This window comes from Olea europaea, chromosome 17 (assembly GCF_002742605.1).
Source record: "Olea europaea var. sylvestris chromosome 17, O_europaea_v1, whole genome shotgun sequence".
NCBI classification, from domain to species: domain Eukaryota; kingdom Viridiplantae; phylum Streptophyta; class Magnoliopsida; order Lamiales; family Oleaceae; genus Olea; species Olea europaea.
The window spans coordinates 1993677-2014616 of NC_036253.1; the positions used below are offsets into that span (position 1 = coordinate 1993677).

At 34.7% G+C, this 20940-nt stretch overlaps 2 protein-coding genes across 3 annotated transcripts; both read right to left on the reverse strand.

Moving 5' to 3' along the window:
- Positions 1-7: 7 nt before the first annotated feature.
- Positions 8-4669, reverse strand: LOC111365994. Of its 2 annotated transcripts, XM_022986599.1 has the most exons (8): positions 4402-4664; positions 3370-3433; positions 3036-3180; positions 2869-2942; positions 2338-2796; positions 1481-2014; positions 1129-1341; positions 8-718 (listed from the first exon to the last, which is right to left on the reverse strand). In XM_022986599.1, exons 2-8 carry the CDS (start codon positions 3415-3417, stop codon positions 143-145), a joined length of 2049 nt encoding a protein of 682 aa, XP_022842367.1. In that variant the 5' UTR covers positions 3418-3433; positions 4402-4664; the 3' UTR covers positions 8-142. The 2 variants fall into 2 exon arrangements, with proteins under 2 accessions (XP_022842367.1, XP_022842368.1); XM_022986600.1 differs by lacking the exon at positions 3370-3433 and having other exon boundaries at positions 4402-4669.
- Positions 4670-6079: 1410 nt separating this feature from the next.
- On the reverse strand, positions 6080-15192 carry LOC111365995 (DEAD-box ATP-dependent RNA helicase 40). The gene is made up of 8 exons (XM_022986601.1): positions 15049-15192; positions 13048-14299; positions 12574-12801; positions 9903-9971; positions 9072-9341; positions 8620-8970; positions 7886-8163; positions 6080-7542 (listed from the first exon to the last, which is right to left on the reverse strand). The coding sequence occupies exons 2-8, from the start codon at positions 14284-14286 to the stop codon at positions 6498-6500; spliced, it is 3480 nt and encodes a 1159-aa protein (XP_022842369.1). The 5' UTR covers positions 14287-14299; positions 15049-15192; the 3' UTR covers positions 6080-6497.
- Positions 15193-20940: the final 5748 nt, after the last annotated feature.

Genomic DNA, 20940 nt, shown 5'->3' on the forward strand with positions numbered 1-20940 from the left:
AACGATATTAGATAGATGAGCATGCGCGATGTTCATTTCTTGTGATAATACATCCAGGTGTACAATATTCTTTCAGATCTCTACTCCATACCTGTCCACAACAATCACTACTGGTAATCCAGATTCCCATACATCACCCTTTTTAAGATCCATTTTTGCTCAAATAACAATCATCATCCAGCTGAAGAGCTCTAGGATCAAGCGGGATTGTTCCAACCGTTAAAAACCCAGAAGATCCAGTGGAACTGTTGACTTTGACAGGCAAAGACCCTACAGTAACAACATCAATTGGTTCAGTGTTTGCTTTACTATCTGTATCAGGGACTGAACACAAGGAATCAGACTCCTTCGGATTAATTTTTAGTGAACTAATCTTTAATTCGACATCAATGCTCGGTTTGCCATCTGCTGAAACTGCATGCATTGAAACCTCTTCGTTGGAATAAGTCACGTTCTTGTTGGAGCTGCTTGAATCATCATGCAAGACGACTTTCCTATCTTCATTAGCAGAAGGATCAAGAATAGGATTAAGATTGCGGAGAGGATCCATTAGAGGCACAAGGTATGGGTTCTCGTACTTCTTAACTAGCAACCTTGCTTTTTCTTCCTGCAGGATCTTCTGTCTATTTTCATAGTACATAAAGTCATCCAGTAAGGATGTCTTCGATATATAGTTCTTGAATATTTTCAGCATCTCAATGCCTTTCTTATAGTGTATCTGAAGAAGAAAATGTCAATTATCAGTTACAGAAGCTAATTAAATTTACATGATATCAAACGGTAACCTCATAACTTAATTAATCATCTCTTCCATCATATTGAGTCAAAATACTAATTTGTTGGGGGGTTTTCCATTTTGATTTTCTTTATATTATTTGTTTTTATCTATTTGAAGGCGACAGAAAATGAGTCTAGTAACATATTAAACCTGTCTTCAACAAAAAAATAAAAATAAAAATAAAAATAAAAGTGAAAAATAAAATAAAATCACCACACTAAACTTCGGAGACCCCATTTGCCAAGAAATTTTTTAATGGGAATTCGAACCCCAAAGAATGGGGAAATGAGCACAACTTCCCCTGTCGATAATGAGCAAGTTATTGCTGCTAAAGAAAATGTGGAGCATACCTCTTGTGTGTCTCTACTGTTAGTCACTGGCTTATTCTCATTGTTTTCTAGTATGACGTGTCTAAAATTGGGGTTTGGGACATCCTTTATGATGTGCCACTTGACAGGAAAGCTACCACTCCACTTGTCTTGCTGCCAGAAATCCATATCTTTATGAAAATCTACAGGACCAGTCATTTCAGCAACACCACAGAACTGGCCACTGGCATTGACCTTCAGTAAGAAAAAGATAAAGAGGCACCAATCAGTAACTCTGAATGAACGTCAAAAATCTGAAAAGTGTTAATTGAGCCGTGAATAATCTCAGACAATAATGTGCAACTAATATATTAAATCATAGAATGTAACTCACAGAGAAGAAGAGAAAAATGTTGCAGCCTCTTGAATCTGCAGCAGCTATTCTCTGAGCATCTTCATATGCGCTGTTTAGCTTCCGGTTTCCGTTAGGTGTAGATGACCAAACATTGTATTTTATACTCTTGTGCACGTCATCCTCACTATATGATTTGATTACAAAAAACTTAGCGTTCGTATAATCAACCGGAAAATCACCCTTGTTATATTGATCTGTATAGATAGTAATGTTTCCTTGTGCATCAAAATCTCCCACGCTCGTCGTGTAGGCTTTAACCACCAATTGGTTTTTCAATTTGTGAGTTCTAGGTCCTCGATTTTGTTCGGTCAACGCATCAGCACTCACTTTTATATCGTCCTGAGCTCTTCCATAGAGTACCTTGGGCTTAACTTTATCTAATGGAGCCTGGGCATAATTGCTTGGTCCGAAACCAGAGACGCCATTGCCAGAAGGGAGAGTATTTTTTAAGTGGCTTTGACTAGATAAAGCCTTCCCGTTCGAAATATTTTCCATAACCACAGCTTTTTTACCCTAAAACACAGAAAATTGCAATCAAACAAAAGCATGGTCATTAGCTTCAATATACTGGAAAAACACAGCTCAGAATCATGTTATGGATCCTAGCCTATGTTTTCGCTCATGTTCATAATCCATTTATAAACAATCAAGCCCCTTTTTCATTCCAAGGAACCCACAAGTACTACCCATTTATCTACAACACATTTCTATTTGTTTGTAATTCAAACCTTTTATAAACACCTTCCAGACATGCTTCTAGATAACTAAAAATTCACGATTAGTTTATGTGAACCATTTAATCGTATATTCACTTCTGTTACCTCAAAGAGTCTCACCTGTGGAATTTTTGATGATGCTGAACTGGGATAACTTCTAGAAGTAACACTTCCTTGAGTCATAGGCTGCTTGCTAGATCCTGGATTTGCCTTAGGTTCTTCTGATAACTGGATAATGGAATTAATCGGGCTAGAAGCAGTCCCTAATGGAGTAGGAGAAAATTGAGGAGATTTTGAAAATAGATTATGCTTAAGAGCAGGAGCATCAGTTCGATTAGCAGATGAATCATTATGAACAAATGGATCTGTTGTACTATTTGCAATCATGGGAATGTAAACAGGTGAAGGAACAGGATTCTCATAAGACGGTAAGGAATAATACTGTTGTGCCCCCACAAATGATCCATCAACTCCCATCATTGCACCAGGAATGTAAGGGTTGTATGGGTTATATGACGATTGAGCATATCCATAGCCAGGTATATAGTATACATATGGAAGACTTTCATTTGGTGCACCCTGAAAGAGAAGACGCGTGACTTCAGTAACTTCAAGTGGTGCAGATCTTTAATTCAGTAGAAAGAGACTCACCGTGTACGGGATTTCTTGACCATCCAGACCAAAAATTCTATGGGGGTCATCCCAGTCACCAGATGATTCAAATGCTACCAAAATGAGAGAATATTTCATCAGCCTCTCCACAGGCTGTATATTTAGCTCAAATCCATAAAGTTAAACATAAAGGTCATTCTATTCACCTGAACAAACATATCCATAGTTGGTGGCAGTGGGATAATACAAGCCCTGATTGACAACACATTCTGGGACTCCTTCGTTGTACATGGTTTCAAATTGTTCAAGGAGTGGACTGGTGATCTGTGAATTTGATTCAGCACCTTGCATCTGAGGAACCAATTTTTTTTTTATTATATTAATAACCATTCATTCAAACATGAAAAACATGAAGAAAAAAGAGGCAGAAGAACTGTCGAGCAGCTATCTGCATAACCCCACGCCCTCTATCTAGGAAAAGATAAAACAATACTAGGAGTAATGTCTTGATTAACTATCAAGCAATCACATAGAAATTACCAGATATGAATCTGCATGTCCTTGTTCAGGAACATTATATACTTCCATCCCAGGACTGCCACTCCTGGAGAAGATATACCATATAAAAAGAATGTATGCAGGATGAATGGATAAAATGGGAATCCAAACAGAAAGAATCCCAATCAGAAAGTTATTATATTCATCAAGAAAATTATTAAACCTTTTGATGATACAGAGGAGCAAACAACAAATCTACCAACCAGAATGTATGATGCTCTCAAAACTTCTCAGACACTTGGAAATGAACATCAGGAATCAGACACTATTTTCACAAGTCCAGCAATGTCACGGTGTTCATTTCCACCAATCCCATTCAAAAAAACCAAGAAACTAATACCCTTTCTGGTTAACATATTGTACAGTAATTTATTAAAGAAAAAACCATAAATCTACATCCATAATCTTAAGTTATACCTCCATTCAATAATTTTAAAAACACCCCCGTTCATTGTACGGTAATTTATTAAAGAAAAAACCATAAATCTACATCTATAATCTTAAGTTATACTCTGTTATAGCCATTTCTGTACATCCATCGTACTGTACGGATAGAGCTCTGTACATTCAAAAAATCTCAATCAATAATGTTAAAAACACTCTAGTTCTTAGAGAGTACAAAACCCCCAAATAAAAACATCAATAAAAATTTGGAAAAACAGTAAAACAGATCAAAAAATTAAACCCTAGAAAAGCAACCAAACCCCCTTAACCCCCCCCCCCCCAACCCTCCCACGCGAGAAACAGAATAAAAAAAGTAAGTTAAATAGCCAAAGGACCAACACACTGCTCAATCAAGCACTAAAATGATCAATTCAACTACCCAAGAACCCAAAAAGGGACACCGAAATTACCTTCAAAATTCCACCTCATTTTACATTTCATATAAAAATTTCGCATTAAAAACACACAGAGTTACACGCAACATATCTGCTTGCAAATGTGCGTACAGTGTAAGCTACTAGATATATTTGCATGAATAAAAAGATGGGAAGAGAGAGAAAGAAAAAGTACCTAGAGAGAGAAACACGAGATTTAATCCATTATTGACCCGAAGAATTGAAGGAGAATCAAATGAATGAGGGTTTGTATTGAATTTTCGAATACCACAAACATAATTTTTTTCGTAAGAAAAATAAAATCGAAGTAGACGCGGTTAAGGAAACCCTAACCCCACAAAGAAAATTTATACAAGAAAACTAGAAGGAAAGAAATGGCGGTGCGCGTTATTCAATTTTCTATTGAATATATCGATTTTTTTTTTAAATATTTTATTGTGGTATGAAAGGATAAGAGATTTGGTGGCAGAAGCTGCACTGCATAACGGAAATATAAAAAAACGATTGAAAAATGGTCTAAAAATAAAATGTACTGAAATATATATTGTCTAAATTTCTTTTCGAAGAGAAATATATATAAAAAAAAAGAGCTTCGAGATTTTAAAATTAAAAGAAAAATGTGAAAATGTGGGTGGCTGAAATGCAAATGAATATTTGTGGACACACTACAAACTATAAATAATAATCGATAGATTAATTCTATTCTTTGCTCCACAGAACAAATTAAAAATATTTAAAGTACATTCTATTTTAATTATATGTAAAAATAAATAAGTGATAAGAGCCTGTTTGGGAGTGATTTTGAGAATTGATTTTTTGACCTTTAGGAGAAAAGTAGGGTCCACCTGTAAGAGAAGAAGTCAAATATGACGGTTGAAATAGTGAAATAACGGTCAAAAAATCAATTTTTTGAGTGAAAAAATCGGGCCCAAATAGGCTGTAAATATGGATTTTGTGAGTTTCATGAAATATGTAAAAAGTTATTTAACCGAAGTTAAACATATTTTAAACAGTAGATATTTCTTAGTTATTCAACGTGAATTACGTGGATGAAGAGTACATTCAACAAGATTTAGAAAGTCGCTTATTTTTTTATCAAATAACTTAACTTTTACGCACAACGAAACATGTTCCAAAAGATTGATGATCATTCTCGAATATTTGAAGAGTAAAAATTGGTTAATAAATGTTAGGGCCATTGAAATAAATGCCAAATATAGCATATACGATTCCCACATGCTCAAAAAAGTCAAAAGGACCAAATGGCATGTCACCCACATCAAATCTTCATGACAATAATAAATATCAGAAGAATTAATTAAAAATAAGAAAAGGTGATAATATAGTGGGACTTGTTTGCATCAAGGTGTAGACATTGATCCCACAATAAAAGCTGGCCAAGATGAAGAAATAAAAATTTATGTATATAAGATTATCATTATATTCTTTCTATAAATATAAAATACCAATCTTTGATGCCAATTTTTCTCTTCTTCGCCACAAGATCTGTGATTCTGTCGCCATCATTTTCTGGGTTGTCCTCTGTTAAAATTTAATACTCGAATAACCTAAAAGTAACATCACATTTGAAATGACATCTTCTCATTTACTAATAAAAGATAAAACACTGAAATGTTGAGCGTTTAGTGAGAAAACGACGAAAAGAACAAGAACATAGAAACCACAGATCTCAACTCCCCCCAAATGCTTGATTGGTTTTATGAAAAATTTGTGTGCAGAAATTACTAGAACAAAGAACAAAAATGAGTAAAAGAAGTTGAAATATATTCTGATTTTAGCTTATTTTGATTTTTGAAGAAAGCTCGAACAGAATAAATAAGACTTCACCACCATACAGAACCTCAAAGATTCTTACAAGACTGAAAGAAAGAAAGGAACAAGCATATCTTCCCCTCCACTCCCACTCCACTTGGAGGGCACAATACAAGGCAGCAGCACAACAAACTTCTCTTAGTTAAAACAGGAATGTTAAAAACAAAAAGAGAATCAGTCTCAAGTATTCCTATTAGATTAAAATATCCTCGGCTAAAAAACCGGAAAATATACCGGTACAATAAACCCATCACCAAAACCGTTGAAAGACGAATGAGGGCAATAAGATGAAATTTAGTCTGATGGACTATATAGGTTTGTCACCGGAAAAACAACCTTAAATAAGAAACACTGAATAGCACACTGACAATCGAATTGAACGCCCACCCAAATGTTTGTGCTTCCTCACATTACGAACCCATCTTCACAAGTGTTACTTTACGGTTCCGTTGCTGGATTGCTAGGGTTAGATCCAGCATCAGGGAAGCCGGTATTAACACTGGCAGCTAAAGGAACCCGCTCCAATGGCTCGGCTCCAGAGAATTCCTTGCCTTGTGTGCTCAGATATGTGGCAGATGTCCCAGATTCAGGAGCCGAAACATTAGGGACCGAAACATCCATCTGATCAAACTTAGATTTGCGTGGCGGCCTCCTCTCATATCTATCATAGCTGCGGCTGCGAGACCGACCACGGCTGCGAGAGCGACTACGGCTGCGAGACCAGCTACGGCTCCTGCTATAACTCCTATCCCTGCTGCGGCTCCTGCTTGAGCTACGGCTACGGCTTCGGCTATAACCCCATGTTCGAACTCTCTCAGGACTAGAGCTGTAACTTCTCTCTCTTTTCCTGTCTGAAATCTCTCTCCTGTTATCAAATCGTCCCCGCCCCCTGCCCCTACCACGCCCTGGCACGTCTAAATTGTGATACTGATCACGTGTACCACGTTCATTCCTGTCCCAACCAATCCGAGCACCAGAAAAGCCACCATCTCTCACCCCACCACGACCACCGAAACCACCGTCTCTCATCCCACCCCGTCCGCCGAAACCACCATCTCTCATCCCACCCCGTGCACCGAAGCCACCATCTCTCATCCCACCACGTCCACCGAAGCCACCATCTCTCCCCCCACCACGTCCACCGAAGCCATCTCTCATCCCACCACGACCACCAAAGCCACCGTCCCTCATGCCACCTCGACCACCAGAATCCCAACGCGCACCACCATCAACAGAATCAAAGCGGTTTACTCCACCTCGATCTTTGCCATAACCAGGACCACCACGTAAAGCTATTTCTCTCACCTCGGGAGGCACAGGTTGGTTGGCTCCCTCCAAGACTTTAACAAGATCAGCTGCATATTTCCAGTCTTGCTCTGAGAAGAATGTATAGGCAATACCCGTAGCACCAGCCCTCCCAGTTCTTCCAATGCGGTGAACATAGTCTTCAATCCCAGTTGGAAAGTCGTAGTTGACCACTACCCTGTGAGATCAAAGAGAAGGAATAATTCAAGACAGATATCTTCAACCAATTAAAGCAAAAGGATAGAATGCTATTATGCCACTGTATGGTAGGAATTAAAATCTAAATGTAATCTAAGTCAACAATTAATTTTAACCATGTATTTCAAGTGACCCACGACTTTTCAATAACATATTTCATCAATTTCTATCAAAATCTACTAAAAATCTGATTTTGATCCCTGCCAAACAGGAGCTATATCTTTCTCCAAATAAGAATTCATGGAAATTTAAGCAATATGAAGCAAAGATTGTCTTTTCAGAGAGGATTCGGACTGAAATGAAGCAAATAGCAAGCTTATGACCTTATGTCTCTTATGTCAAGGCCCCGAGCAGCAACATCAGTGGCAACTAGAACAGGGGACTTGCCCGTTCGGAATTGATTCAGTACCCAGTCCCTTTCACCTTGATTTTTGTCTCCATGAATTGCAGCAGCCCCAAAATTACGTCCTAGGCTACGTGCCAGCTGGTCACATAACTTTTTAGTTGAACAAAATATAATGGCTTTAGAACCACGCTCTTGGGATCTAAGAATTTGTTCCAAGCGTCTTTGCTTCTGCATTTCAGGGACTACTTCAACATACTGCATGGTAGAAATACATGCTTAGGGATCATTCAAGAAAGAACAGATGAGATGGAAAACTAAGATACAAAAGAAAAGCAGAGTTTACTAATAATTGAAAAGGTATACTTGTAAAGCAGAAGATCTAAGAACAACACTAGCGAACATGAATCCGACACATGCTTAAAGGAAAATAATGAGTTGTTCACCGCAAAGGAGGTGATGAGAAACATATTTGTGCTTGTAGTAGTAGGAGCTTCTAAAATCTAAGCTGCATAGTAATTACTATGTTAAGCTAAGTTAATTACATAGAGGACAAGAAAATGGAAAAAGGAAAGTAACCCCAACTGAAATTTAAAACCCAGTTATCAAACTTTTTTCATCAGTTGTGACCTATGATTTTAAATATTAATTTTCTTCAATCATTAATCTCTTTATTTGATCTTCATTAGAAAGACAATTATTTTCACAACTTACCTGTGTGATAGATTTATTAGCAGCAAGTTCGTCAACGCTGCCAATATTCACCTGGACTGGATTAACAAGCAGATCGCTTGCTATTTTTCTCACTTCTTTAGGCCATGTTGCTGTGTACATGAGGGTTTGCCTTCTTGGAGGTATTTCATTGACAATTTTGCGAATCTGAGGTTCGAATCCCATGTCAAGCATTCTATCAGCCTCATCGAGCACAAGAAGAGAAACCTGCCTAAAATCAATTCTCTTCATTTCGAGAATATCATTGAGCCGCCCAGGAGTTGCCACCACAAAATCCGCTCCACGATCCAGTTCTTTTAACTGAGGGCCCTTTGGAGCACCACCATACAAGCACTGAAACCAAAAAAAAATAATAATAATAAATAAAGGTTTTTTCTTCCATTCACTGGGTAAAAACTTCAATTTAGAAGGGGAAAAAAGGAATGGCGACTCACTGTGCAAGAGACTCTAGATGATCGGCCAAACTTGATTGCTTCATCTTGGATTTGGGTGGCAAGTTCCCGAGTTGGAGCCAAAACCAACACAGTTGGACCATTAAGAGGATTATTTTGCCTTCGCCTAAGATGAATGAATGCAGGGATCAGATATCCCAATGTTTTACCAGAACCTGTCTTGGCAATAGCAACTATGTCCCTGTTCTGTAGAGCAATAGGCCATGTCTGTGCCTGAATTGGAGTGGGAGCAGAGAAACCAGCAAAATGTATCTGTAACAAAATTATGTAAACAATGAGCCTCTGAAAGAGAAAAAGCTAAGAAACTTGAACCAAGTTTGGACATAATATAAAATGTAAAAACCAACCAAGAGGGAACTGTTTCGCTGTTTGAAAAGGAAAACGATAGAAGGGGGAAGAAAGATTGCTCAAAAAAAACCCATGGGTGTGCAGTTGCTTACTGAAGCAACTCGAGGCAACAAAATGGAGCATTAAAAAGAGAAGAGGCGGAGCCAATAAGCTAGAAACCCCAGTCACATATAGTATGAATTGAATGAGGGCAACCATCCTACAACAATCTGCCAGAGGAAGGCTCCAATTGTTCATGTTGCAGCCTCAAAAACTCAGTATAGTTCTTGCAAAAGTATGAGCTAGCACTGCAGTGTACGACATGTGCTCCTCTTCTGGAGCAGATATCGCACCTGCGACAAGTGAAAACTGATAAGCTAAAAGCATGAATTTTGAAAATGAAATGAATAAGTTGAGAGAAGATGGATTTTAAGCTCTTCATGGCACTTATAAACAGTTAATCACAGTTTGGGTTAAAATGCTTACCTCATGTAGTATCTCTGGTGGAAAGCCAGTGGCTTCAAACGTCATGAATGGAGCAGGAACATTGTCACCCTGGATAGGAATCAGGTTATCAGATTTCAGTAATTATTAACTTGGATAAGCATACCATTGGACTTAAGAACCTACCAAAAAAAGAGGGATTATGGCAGCAGCTAAAACAGCTTATTGCGGACTCTTGATAAACAAATACATTGATGCTAAATTTTTTTTGGCTGTGCATCAATACTAAAGGTAGAAGAAACAATCTCATGACCAAGAAATACCCTAATCGCAGAGTATGTACAAGCAGTAGTGGCATTAGCCCCTGTTTGACAACCATTACTTGGGGAAAAATGAGTTTCGAGTAGTGATTTTTAAAAGAACGTGTGGTTAAAAAGTAGGAAAAAGTTTTGATTTACGTCCAGAATATTTTATTGTGAGAATGTGTGGTTGAAAATGAATAAGTAAAAAAGGGTTTGAAAATAACGATTGTCTAACAGGGGCTTAATTGCAGTTCAATCATACGGTAAGTGACGTAATATGAGAAGAAATGAAGGACGATATATTTAACCATCGAATTTATGAGAAGAACAAGGCAGATTATTGCATTGAGTTGGGAAAGTAATACCAGAAGAGGGTGTTTATTTTTGGAAAGTAGACATAAGGGGTATTCCGATAAGCTGATGGAGACATTTAGGATGGGGTTATCTAGATCTGCAAGGTCCAAAACCACATCACATGGACACCTGTTTCTATCCTAGATAAGAAAGCAATATGTGCTTCTTCTCTTTATTATACCATGCATCTGATTATTCTAATCGTCAAAACTTGATATGCAACAACACATGTGTCGGCATTACCATAATTCAGATAGGGTACCAAAGTCAAATGTGCAAACCAAAAAGCCATTGCTAGTTCTGTGGGAAACATAAAAATAAGAAACATTCTAGAGCAGCTGGGACGAATTCAAAATTTCCAAAGGGTAAAAAGAAAAGGCAACGTAAATTACATGGGTAAAAAGAATAGGAAAAATGTTGGGTAAATCTTTATTAGTTCTGAAAAGTGGGGACTATGTTTTTTTCTAATGACCGTGATGTCCGGGCCAGTTTACTCGCACCTCATCTAATCCCACAAGACCATAAAGGTTATAGTCAGGTACTCACCTCAATAGCTCTAAGGGAACTCGAACCGGTGATCATTGGGGAGCATACCAAAAATCTGACCACTGAACTACCCTTCAGAACAACTGCAAGATCCTATTTAAAAGTGGAATACTTTCTATTTTGAAGAGTCAATCTTTAAAATTTTACTCCAATAGACTCTTCGATTTAACATTTTAAAATAGAGAGTCGGTTTGGCTCTCCTAATTTTGATAGCCAAACCTACCTCTCTATAATTTAATGCTTAAGAGGCTTCAACTTCCAATGTACAATTTATTGACTTAATTAAATAATATGTGCAAATCTCAATATCTTTTCATTGAATCATTGCAAAGCTATTGGAGCACTTTAAAATTAAATGTTAAAAACAATAAATACATATTGAGAATGCTAAAATTAAATATTAAAAATAAAGAGGCTATTGGAGAACTTTAAAACTTTTGCTCTTTAAATTGTAGAATATTCTCTTTAAAAATAGAGTCTCTTGGATGCTCTCAGGTTCTGGAAAGTAAGGAATATTACTAAAAAAATTTAAATTATGAAGGGTTTCCTTAGGAAAAAACATGGAAATTTATTTTTTTCCTTATGGACCACCACACTATTTCTCAACTCAAAAACTAGCTGCGTCCATTTAACTATCAAGAAATGTTTCAGCAGTGACAAATTTCGAGCTGTGACAACAAAAATTTAAGTGAGACTAGCTCGTTTCTTATCTTTCTCCTCCTTTTCAGAAATCTCCTCTCTTACCAGCAAGAAAGCACAATCCAGAAAATGTCCCATGCCCAAATCCAAGCCATATGATGTAAACATGGGTATTCTAGGATAAGTGGTAAATCCATGCACTTCTTTTAATATAACTGGACTCCATCCCTACCTAATTACTTTCGTATATTCAGAAGGATATTTTCATCAAGTTTCCAAAATTTCAGATCTGTGATCTCTTGAAGAACTTCATAGCAATGAGTTGCTATTGCCAGCCTTCTTTGAGATTCTGCTAATATCTTTTGCTTCAACTGATTCACAATTTTCTTAACCTAACCATCTTGCACCTGGGAATTCTAATGTAAATATATCATCAACAATAAAAATAACATAAATGGACCATGGTCGTAGAAAATTTACTCATAAATAACATATAAAGAACATGTACGTAGCAAACTTTCTAGAGATGCAAATGATGTCAAATTCTTACATTACATACTATCTCCATCCCATAAAGATAGGCTTGTTTTTATTTTCACACAGATTAAGAAAATATAATTACTATAGTTGGAAATATATAATTTTCTTACATTTTTTCCTAACACACCTATATTAAATAATGGTTTAAATAGGGCTAGTTTATATTTGTTGATAACAAGGTACATTAAATAGGGACATATTAGAAAATCAAAAAATATCTATACTTTCAATAAGGAAAGTGGCCTGTAATTTAAGACATGCAAAAAAGGAAACCAAGCCTAACTTTATGGGATGGAGGTAGTATAATTTTAAAAAGCAAAAGAAATACTAACCGTGGCTGTTACTTCATGCTGTTCACGGTAAATTTCGGCTGCTGAGAGAGGAATAGCATCTGAGGGTCCCATCATTCCAGGAGGCCTCACAAGAGAATTTCCTGGAAATGGTGGGTTGACAGTTGCATGACCATAGCTGGCATGCATTGGAGGTCCTGCTGGACTATTTGATTGCCCTGGAAGATTAATAGCAACATTTTGAGGGGGGAAATCACGCATCCTCGATTCCTGATAAAACGTAGCACCGGCATCAACAGACATCCAGTGAAATGCTTTCCATTAGAGACGTGAGAATGCAGATTTACAAGAAAACTAATCAGAAACTTGTAAATTATAAGAAAACGGTGTAGATAAATGTGTTCTCCATCTTATAATCTCTTTCCTTCTATAGTAGTCATAAATAATTCATCATGTGCACTAGAGGTAACTAAAGTGGCAACTACAAAATGATAAATGATCCAAGGAGTAACTCGCCTGCTGGGTTCTTGGCATAGGTAGTGCAGCTAGCTTGGGATGCTGAGGCATAGCACGGCCATCCTTATTAAGGTTGTAAGAATAATCATTTCCAGTTCTTCCAATAGGGTTTTCTTCGTAAGCCATCTTTGATCCTACAAGGGGCAGATTCTGCTGCTGCTGCCCATGAATGACACCGTGGCCCGTCTCATTTTGAAACCTAGAACCACCTGACTTGACAGCTAAATCTGCTCCACTCTGCTGCACATTGACAGAAGAGCGATCATACTGCATAGTTTGACTAGGCTGAATGCCAATATGTGGTGCATGAATGGAATTTGCAGGTAAGTTTTGTGCAGATAGTGTCCCAGTTTGCTGAATGTGGACTGGAGAAAACCCAGTTTGCTTCCCTTGCTGAATTTCAAGATCATATCTTGGCGGGAATCCCATTTTATGTTCTTGTTGATGGGAAAACTGTTGCCCCTGCATTAAATGTTGAGCTTGTTGCGAGGAATCTGGTGGTCCTTGGGGATGCATATTCTGCTGATACGTGTACTGATTCTGTTGAGGAGTAAGTGGGTAACCATGTGGATGACCCATTTGAGCACCTGAATACATCTGCCCTTGCGGCCCCTGTGGCATTTGATGCATACCCTGATAAGATGTTTGTTGCACTGGCTGCATAGGTACTTGCTGCGTGGACTGTGGATGTCCCTGTGGAAGTCCTTGCTGCCCTGGCAATATAGGGATTTGCCCCACTGAGGGTGGCATTTGCTGACCTGGCTGTTGCATTAGTTGTGGCCTAAATTGTTGTTGTGATAGATGGCTCTGGTGTTGCATGGAAGGTCCCAATTGCGACCCCTGCTGCAGCTCAGTATGTGCTACTTTCTGTTGAGCAGCAGGGGGTGCTACTTGTGTTTGCTGCTGTAACGATGAACTCATTTGTTGCCCTTGTAGATGTTGGATCTGTGTCATTTGTAGATTTTGCTGGCCTTGAACACCATCAGGTTGCTGTGATCTAACTACAGGTACTGGATTCATCTTGGGTGTAGAAACTGTAGGAGGTGGCGGTGGGCCTGATGGCAAGGGTGGTGGTAAAGCTTCTGGCTTCTCGTACTGAGTAACATTTGTTTCAGGATTCCAGTAGTACAAAAGATTCGTACTTCCGTCAATTAATCCTTTCCAAGGTTGCGGCAAAGTGGGGTCATCAGGTGCATATCTGGGTCCAGTGGCAGGAGTCACTGCCTCTGGAGTTTCCATGTTAATAATGATGCTACAACAATCAGTTAAAATTAGTGTACACAGAATGAATGCTCTATATGACAACTAAAAGCAACAAGTTTAACACACAACATCGAGTAGAGAGGCAAAAGAATAATCATGTAGCAGGCCTCTAAATTATTGAGAACACTTAATTTGTTGTTGTTGTTGTTGCTGCTGTTAAAATAACTTGTCTCCCCGCTTAAAAATCCAAAATAAAGGATTGATTAGAATAATAGTTAGTTAACCAGAAAATTCAAATTGATTTTAGGATACTGTACCCAAAATCACTATCCAGTTTTCTTATTTATTCTTCTTTTGGGGGGGCATAAAATTAGCCGAAGTTATATTATCAATCGCCTAGCTATTCAAGATTATTAGCTTGTGACCACAAAAGCACCGAGCTTGCTCTTCATCCCATACAGTAGAAGAACATTAAAAGAAAAGCTGCTAAAAGTTTTGAAATAAACGAATACTCTAAAAATTTAACCCATATATCCAGTCAATCCAGAACATTTCAATTGAAAAACTACGCGAAATAAATCTTTATACCAGAACTCAAACCCTAGAAAAACTAAAAATGCTCAGAATAAATAGAATCGATCGACGCAAATGAATAATTCCCTAAACAATACCACAGCTAATAATTTGCATGCAAAAATTGATTCACCGTTTTCAACTGAATTTACTACGGCGCACTTGAAACAAATAATCCAAGAAAAAAAGAAGAATTGTCTAGAGAACTTCATAAATACCACATACCTTAATTGAGAGATGCAGCGTATTACTTTTCCTTCCTTCCTCTCTAATTTAGATGATTTTATATCTGTATCTTAGAGAGAGAAGGAACGGGTGAATACGTTTTCCTGTAAGAGGGCCAGAATGAAATAGTGTAACAAGAGAGTGCATCTTGTAATTGGTTAGGGTTCTTGAGAAAAAAATTGCCTGCTTGCAAGTCCACGTGCTAAAGTATGAGGTCTGACTGCTTGTGGTTGATAAACTGGCACGACGTGATCAACGGTTGAGATTTTGCGAGATTGCCAATGTTTTTAAGGACCTGTTTGGTATTGTTTTTGAGATCCAAAGGCTATTCTTCGACCTATCTATATTTATAATTTATAATGTATTAAGTATCACATCAAGTAAGAATCAATTTGAACGATTTTAATCTTACTATAATTCAATTATTTCAATAATATCTTGTTTTTCACTTTTCAATATTTATTTAATTATTTAGTTACTACATGTACATTTAATAGATTCATTTCATTTGTGTACTTTCATTAATGTATAAATTACCAATTATTAATTCTCAATTAATTAATATTCTCATTCATTTTCATTTATAAATTTCAATACCATTAATTATAAATTAATTAAAATTTCACATTTAAGAATACATTTCATTATTTACGTTAATATATGCTAATTGACATTCACTTTTTCTTAATTAAAAATTAAATAAACGATTTAACATTTATTATCATGTATATATACTCTACCAGTAATTATAAATTAATTAACATTCACATATATTTAAATATTACTTTTATAATACTTGTCAATTATTTCACAATAACATGTGATTCACGTTTATTGACTAGTCTAACTAATTTTATTAGAGTGCTTTTAAAAAATGTTTTGTTAAAAGCAACGTGAAGAAATTTGAATCAACAAATTTCTTCACGTTATTATAGCTTTTGTCCTACCTTAAGATATGAGTTAGGCCTCGCCCTTTGATAGAGCCATTGGCAATGTAAACAAAGAAAGGCTGGGATTATCCCTTACTTCCAATAGAAGGTATCTATCTAACGTTGGCCATGTTATTTGATGAGCCGTTTTATTAAATCATGCTATGTGTACAACATTTTTTACAATGAGGTTCACAACACACACATGCAAAGGGTGGAATCCACGATTAAATTAATTACGAACCCCACATTTATGAGGAAGTTGTGAGGAAAATGCTGTACAATAAGCAATTTTCTGCTTTGTTAGATTGTCTAAACTTGAATTCACTCCCTGGTCCAAAGGGAGAGCCTTCTTGAAAATTCGTGTAGAAAAGTAGAATAGATTCCTTAAAAAAGCTTTTCAATTAACAAAAATTTAAATCAATTGTCATTGTTAATTTTGATCAAATATTTAATAAACGGTTGTGCTACTTTATTAAATGCCACAACTTCTATAAAATTCTTCGACCACACATTATGAACTTTTATTTAAATATATTAAATATCTCATTTTTACCAAAAAACGCTAAGACTTCGCTCTTATTTGATAGAAATAAAAATTCAGATTTAAATTTAATTCAAAATTAACAATTAATTTTAATCACATATTTTATGGAATCCACAATTTTTTAACCACACATTTTACCAATTTTTATTAAAATCTAATAAATATTTGATTTTAATCTCCATCGAACAAGAACCTCAATTAAACCCTTGTCTGGCCCTCATTATAAAGAGAGTTTAGGAAAAATGTATTTTAAAATATTAATTTTTTAAAATATGTGTAGTTAAAAAGTAAATTTTTTTGAATTATGTGTAATAATATTTTATTGAATAATGTGTGATAGATAAGAAGATAGTAAAAATGAATTATAATTTTAATGGTTACGCTGTGTGTACAGAAAGAGGGCTTCACAGAAGCCTTCCAGACTACACATGAGCATGTGGGGCCCAATTTTTTTGGTAATATATTTATTTTGATCCCACCTTTCATGTGAGCATCTATAGGGAAATACAACTAAACAGCCTAAATAATAGGAAGGTTTTTGAAATTAGTCTAAGAAATGAAAACATTTGAAAAAAGTCTTCAAACAACTATCCTTCCAAAAATACCCCTTATAGAGAAATTGCAACCAAAGCCACTACAAAGTATAAAAACCTTCAAATAGATCCTCAGGAAAATATAGATCATAAATCTTTGATAAATTTAAATCCAAATATAATACAAAATTTTATTGATCTAAAAAATGCAACAGAAAGTGAATTAAACTATTTAGAAGAAGATCTGAAAGGATTCTTTACAGAATATTTAGATCCAAAATTAAAAAATAAAAACGTTTTTATAGATAATAATACAATCAAAACAGAAAATGATATATATAAACTAATTTTTAATCTGAGAAGAAGAATTAAAGAACTAAATAAAATTATTAAAGAAGGAGTATTAATAAAAAATAGTGAATTTTATAAGTTTTATTGTGATATTTTAAATACTTATGAAGATTTTAATTGGCTCAAAAATATTAACCCCTCCGCTGCACACTCCGACAAGATGGTATCAGAGCCATGTTACGAACCAAAAATTATGATGAATATAGTAGATGAAGAAAATATAATTGAAGAATTTTTGAAAAAAGTCGAAAAACATAAAAAACCTAGTTATCCTTATTTACCTAAAAATACCACAAATGAAAATTTTGGGGATATACATAAAAGATTAGAGAATCTAGAACATAATCTACAAATAGGAAATGCCCTATTAGATAAAAATCTTAGAGGAAAAGATAGGATTATAATTAATCCACCCCAAGATTTTAGGATAACACAAAAAGAAAATAATAAAGGGAAAAAACATGAAGAAAAACAATACATGATTACAGATGTAGAAGAAATAGAACAAAAATTCTTAGAATCAATCCACACAACAGGAGTATGGTTAGATTTAGATTGTGTAGATAAAGATAAAGCTATTGAAACATGGGTAAAAAGTACAGATCTAGCTATACAATTTAATAAATGGGAAACATATACAGCTTTTGGATTTATAGAACATACATTCAGAGGAATTGTGTCTGAATGGTGGAGAAAATTACCAGAAACTATCAAAGGAAGTATAAAATACGGAACAAATAGAACTGAAGTATTAGATAATAGAAACACTCTAAATGAACAAAATATACAGGAAATATTAAAAAGATTTGAAAAGATCTTAAGAACAGAATTCTTAGGAAATAGGTATGCTTCTAATGAAGAAGAAAGAAAACAAGATGAATATAACCAAGGAATGATTTTAATGGAAAATTTAAAGATATGTGATATGTGTGAGTTAGAAAGATATACATGTAAATTTGAAGAATTATACTATATACTTAATCAAGGAGACTATCAGGAAAATAAACCTATTTTAAGGTCTTATTTTACCAAGTTACCATTTCCATGGGGAATCAAATTACTAAAAGAATATGAGAAATTACTACCTCTAGGAAAAGAGGAAGGAGTTGAAATAGATAGTCTTGGAAGTAGAATTGAATTTACAAGGAGAATGATAGGAATGTGGTGCAGAGAAGCACTAGAAAATAAGAAAGCTTATAAAATAAGAAAGAATTCATTATGTTGTTATAAAGATAATGGCCAAGTTGAACAATTTGGATGTCATAAGAAGAAATATAAACCATATAAGAAATAGAAAAGAAAATTCAAAAAATATAAAAAAATTCAATAAAAGGAATTTTAAACCACATAAAAAATATTTTAAGAAAAGAAATTGGAATAAGAAATTTAAACCAAGAAACATTAAAAAATGTAGATATTTTATTTGTAATGAAGAAGGACACATTGCTCCCCAATATCCTAAAAAGAAAGATAAACAAAACATAAAAACTCTTAGAATTTATGAAAAATTCCAAGAAGATAGTAATATAGAACCAATCGAATATTTTGAAAATTTAAGTAGTGAATGCAGTAGTATTTATGAATTAGATGCATCTTCATCAGAAGAAAATTATGAGGAGATAGTATATATGAACCAAGAGATACAACAATCAGAAATAGAAATAGAAACAACTGAAAAAGTTGAAGATTCTATAGAAGGTATTAATCAGGAAATAACTTTTGATATTAAAAAATATGCAGGAATCACTAAAAAGATATTAGATCTACAAGAAAAAGATGTATTCCATCAAGAATTCTTAGGAATTTTACCAAGGGTAAATAAAACAATTGTAAGTATGAATTATAAAGAAATGTCTATCAACATAGAAGATACTATAGGAAAGGCAAAAATTCCTATAATCACAAAAGAATGGGTAAAACAAAAACTATCCAAAATCCCAGAAAATGTAAGGAACAAATTAAAATGTATTGAATTAGGAGGAGTCCAAATAATGGTAAAAGGATTCTTTAGAGAAGGAATAAATATACCAATAGAAATATACTGTATGGACAATAGAATCTTACAAGATCCTATAGATGCCCTATTAGGAACAGTTGTAGGAAATTTAGTGTATCAAAAGATAATATTTACAGTAAAATCAAATTATGCCATATCATTAAGTGATGAAAATATTGATCAAAGTTTCAATCTATACTATAGAATTGGAAATTTAAAGATGTTACGAAAAAGTAAGGCTATTAGTATAAGCATAAAATCAATTTTTGCTTTTAGTACTAGCCATCATCACAATTTAAGGAAAATAACTGATAACATAATAATACATAAAGATTTTGAGGAATTAGCACAATACATACCTCCTAGGAAATATCAAGAACATGAAGTAACGATACCAGAACAAATAATGCTTGATTTCCATAAACAAGCAAAAGAAATTAATTCTGAAGGAAAATTAATAAGAAGAAATAGTGTCAGCTTAGAAGGAGATAATCTTATTGCAAGATTTCCCTCTAAACAAGACTTTAAGATAAGCAGACTTAAAAATTTAAGTATTGCTGAACCATCAAGTTCACAATATTACATTAAGACAAGATATGTAAACCAAGAAGGATTTAAGAAAAATCTTCTTGTCCTTATAGATACTGGAGCAGATAAAAGTCATGTAAATGCCAAGTTTGTTAATCATCTAATAGACTTTGAAATACCAGAACCATATATATTTAAAGATTATTTAGGAAATAATCTTGAAATAAGAAAATATATTAAATTTCCTCTTATACTTGTAGGAGAGGATCAGAAAGAATATATCAAAGAAATAATTCTATATAAAGATGAATTATATGGAGTGGATCGTTTACCTATTCTACTAGGAATGAACTTTCTTGAGAAATATAGTCCTTATAAAATCTGCCAAGGATATTTGAAAATAATAGTTGACGATAATCCAATTATCACTCCAAGAATAGATGAAAATATGAAATCATTGTTATCATGGAAAGAATAATAAGTACTAATCCCATGAGCCCATATATTGAAATTACACTCAATATAAAAAATTATTGTAGAATTAAATTTCACACTTACTTAGATACATGAAGTACAATAAGCTTATGCTTACCAAATGTATTGCCATCTGAATACTAGAAATATAATTCAAAGAAGGTAATAACTGCTACAATAGCAGGAGGAAATAAGGTAATATACAGTAAATATGCTACTCAAGTACCTTTTCTAATCTCCTTTAGAGAAGTATTTGTTGATACAATATATATATGTCCACTACAATAGGATGTGATATTTTATTAGGACAAAATTTCCTATTAAAATATGCGTCATTTACACAATATATTGATAAGTATATGTTCACAACACCTTGTGCACATAAAATATTTATACCTAAAATAAATAAAGCTGTTACAATTGCATATAGAGATATAAAATATCAGAGTTCTTCAACCCAGTGTGGTGGATGTTGGAGTACAGAAAAATTTAAACCAGTTACAGTCTTAAAAATGACAACAGAAAATAGGTTAG

What these genes read in the sequence shown, in the direction of transcription:
- LOC111365994 (XM_022986599.1), bottom strand. Translation starts at nt 3,417, where the DNA reads ATGGAAGTATATAATGTTCCTGAACAAGGACATGCAGATTCATATCTG. An exon ending in GACATGCAGATTCATATCTG is followed by an intron (nt 3,181 to 3,369) that starts GTAATTTCTATG and finishes TTGGTTCCTCAG; the next exon opens with ATGCAAGGTGCTGAATCAAA. An exon ending in ACAGTAGAGACACACAAGAG is followed by an intron (nt 719 to 1,128) that starts GTATGCTCCACA and finishes TTTCTTCTTCAG; the next exon opens with ATACACTATAAGAAAGGCAT.
- LOC111365995 (XM_022986601.1), bottom strand. Translation starts at nt 14,286, where the DNA reads ATGGAAACTCCAGAGGCAGTGACTCCTGCCACTGGACCCAGATATGCA. An exon ending in CTATGCCAAGAACCCAGCAG is followed by an intron (nt 12,802 to 13,047) that starts GCGAGTTACTCC and finishes ACGTTTTATCAG; the next exon opens with GAATCGAGGATGCGTGATTT. An exon ending in CTTGACATAAGAGACATAAG is followed by an intron (nt 7,543 to 7,885) that starts GTCATAAGCTTG and finishes TTGATCTCACAG; the next exon opens with GGTAGTGGTCAACTACGACT.